The sequence below is a fragment of the Tupaia chinensis genome, unplaced genomic scaffold (genome assembly GCF_000334495.1).
Source record: "Tupaia chinensis unplaced genomic scaffold, TupChi_1.0 Scaffold000197_1, whole genome shotgun sequence".
Taxonomy (NCBI): domain Eukaryota; kingdom Metazoa; phylum Chordata; class Mammalia; order Scandentia; family Tupaiidae; genus Tupaia; species Tupaia belangeri.
In genome coordinates, this window is record NW_006159672.1 from 8,486,079 (window position 1) to 8,486,925 (window position 847).

Below are 847 nucleotides of genomic sequence, written 5' to 3' on the forward strand. Positions count from 1 at the left end.
GTGGGCAAGGTGTGGCTGGCGGTGCTGGTGGTCTTCCGCATAGTGCTGACGGCAGTGGGTGGTGAGTCCATCTACTCGGACGAGCAGGCCAAGTTCACCTGCAACACACGGCAGCCTGGCTGCGACAACGTCTGCTACGACGCCTTCGCCCCCCTGTCCCATGTGCGCTTCTGGGTCTTCCAGATCGTCGTCATCTCCACGCCCTCTGTCATGTACTTGGGCTATGCGGTCCACCGCCTGGCCCGCGCTTCGGAGCAAGAGCGGCGACGCGCCCTCCGCCGCCGTACAGGCTCCAGCAGGCCGCCCCGGTCCCCCCGACGTCCGCCCCGGTCCCCCCTGCCGCCACCTGGCTGGCCAGAGCCCACCGACCTGGGCGAGGAGGAGCCCATGCTGAGCCTGGGCGAGGAGGAGGAGGAGCCAGGGGCGGCTGATGGCCTGGGCGAAAACGCGGAGGAGGAGGCTGTGGATGAGGCAGCCGCCAAGGGGGCGGGCTGGGATGGCAAGGCGACGGGGGCCCAGGGTCCAGCAGGACAGCACGATGGGCGTCGGCGCATCCAGCGCGAGGGCCTGATGCGCGTATACGTGGCCCAGCTGGTGGTCAGGGCAGCGTTCGAGGTGGCCTTCCTAGTGGGACAGTACCTGCTGTATGGTTTCGAGGTGCGGCCTTTCTTCCCCTGTAGTCGCCAGCCTTGCCCACATGTGGTGGACTGCTTCGTGTCGCGGCCCACGGAGAAGACGGTCTTCCTGCTTGTCATGTACGTGGTCAGCTGCCTGTGCCTGTTGCTCAATCTCTGCGAGATGGCCCACCTGGGCCTGGGCAGCGCTCAGGACGCTGTGCGAGGCCGCC

The 847-nt window shown here is 67.7% G+C and overlaps 1 protein-coding gene across 1 annotated transcript in view; it reads left to right on the forward strand.

The window, feature by feature from the left end:
• GJC2 (gap junction protein gamma 2) overlaps window positions 1-847 on the forward strand; it is a gene marked incomplete at its 5' end in the record, with an annotated part of 2,575 nt that continues 1,728 nt past the window's right edge. Inside the window, one exon of the mRNA XM_014587233.1 lies at window positions 1-845. Within this exon, the coding sequence (XP_014442719.1) occupies window positions 1-845 (845 nt within the window). The remainder of the gene's footprint in view (window positions 846-847) is intronic.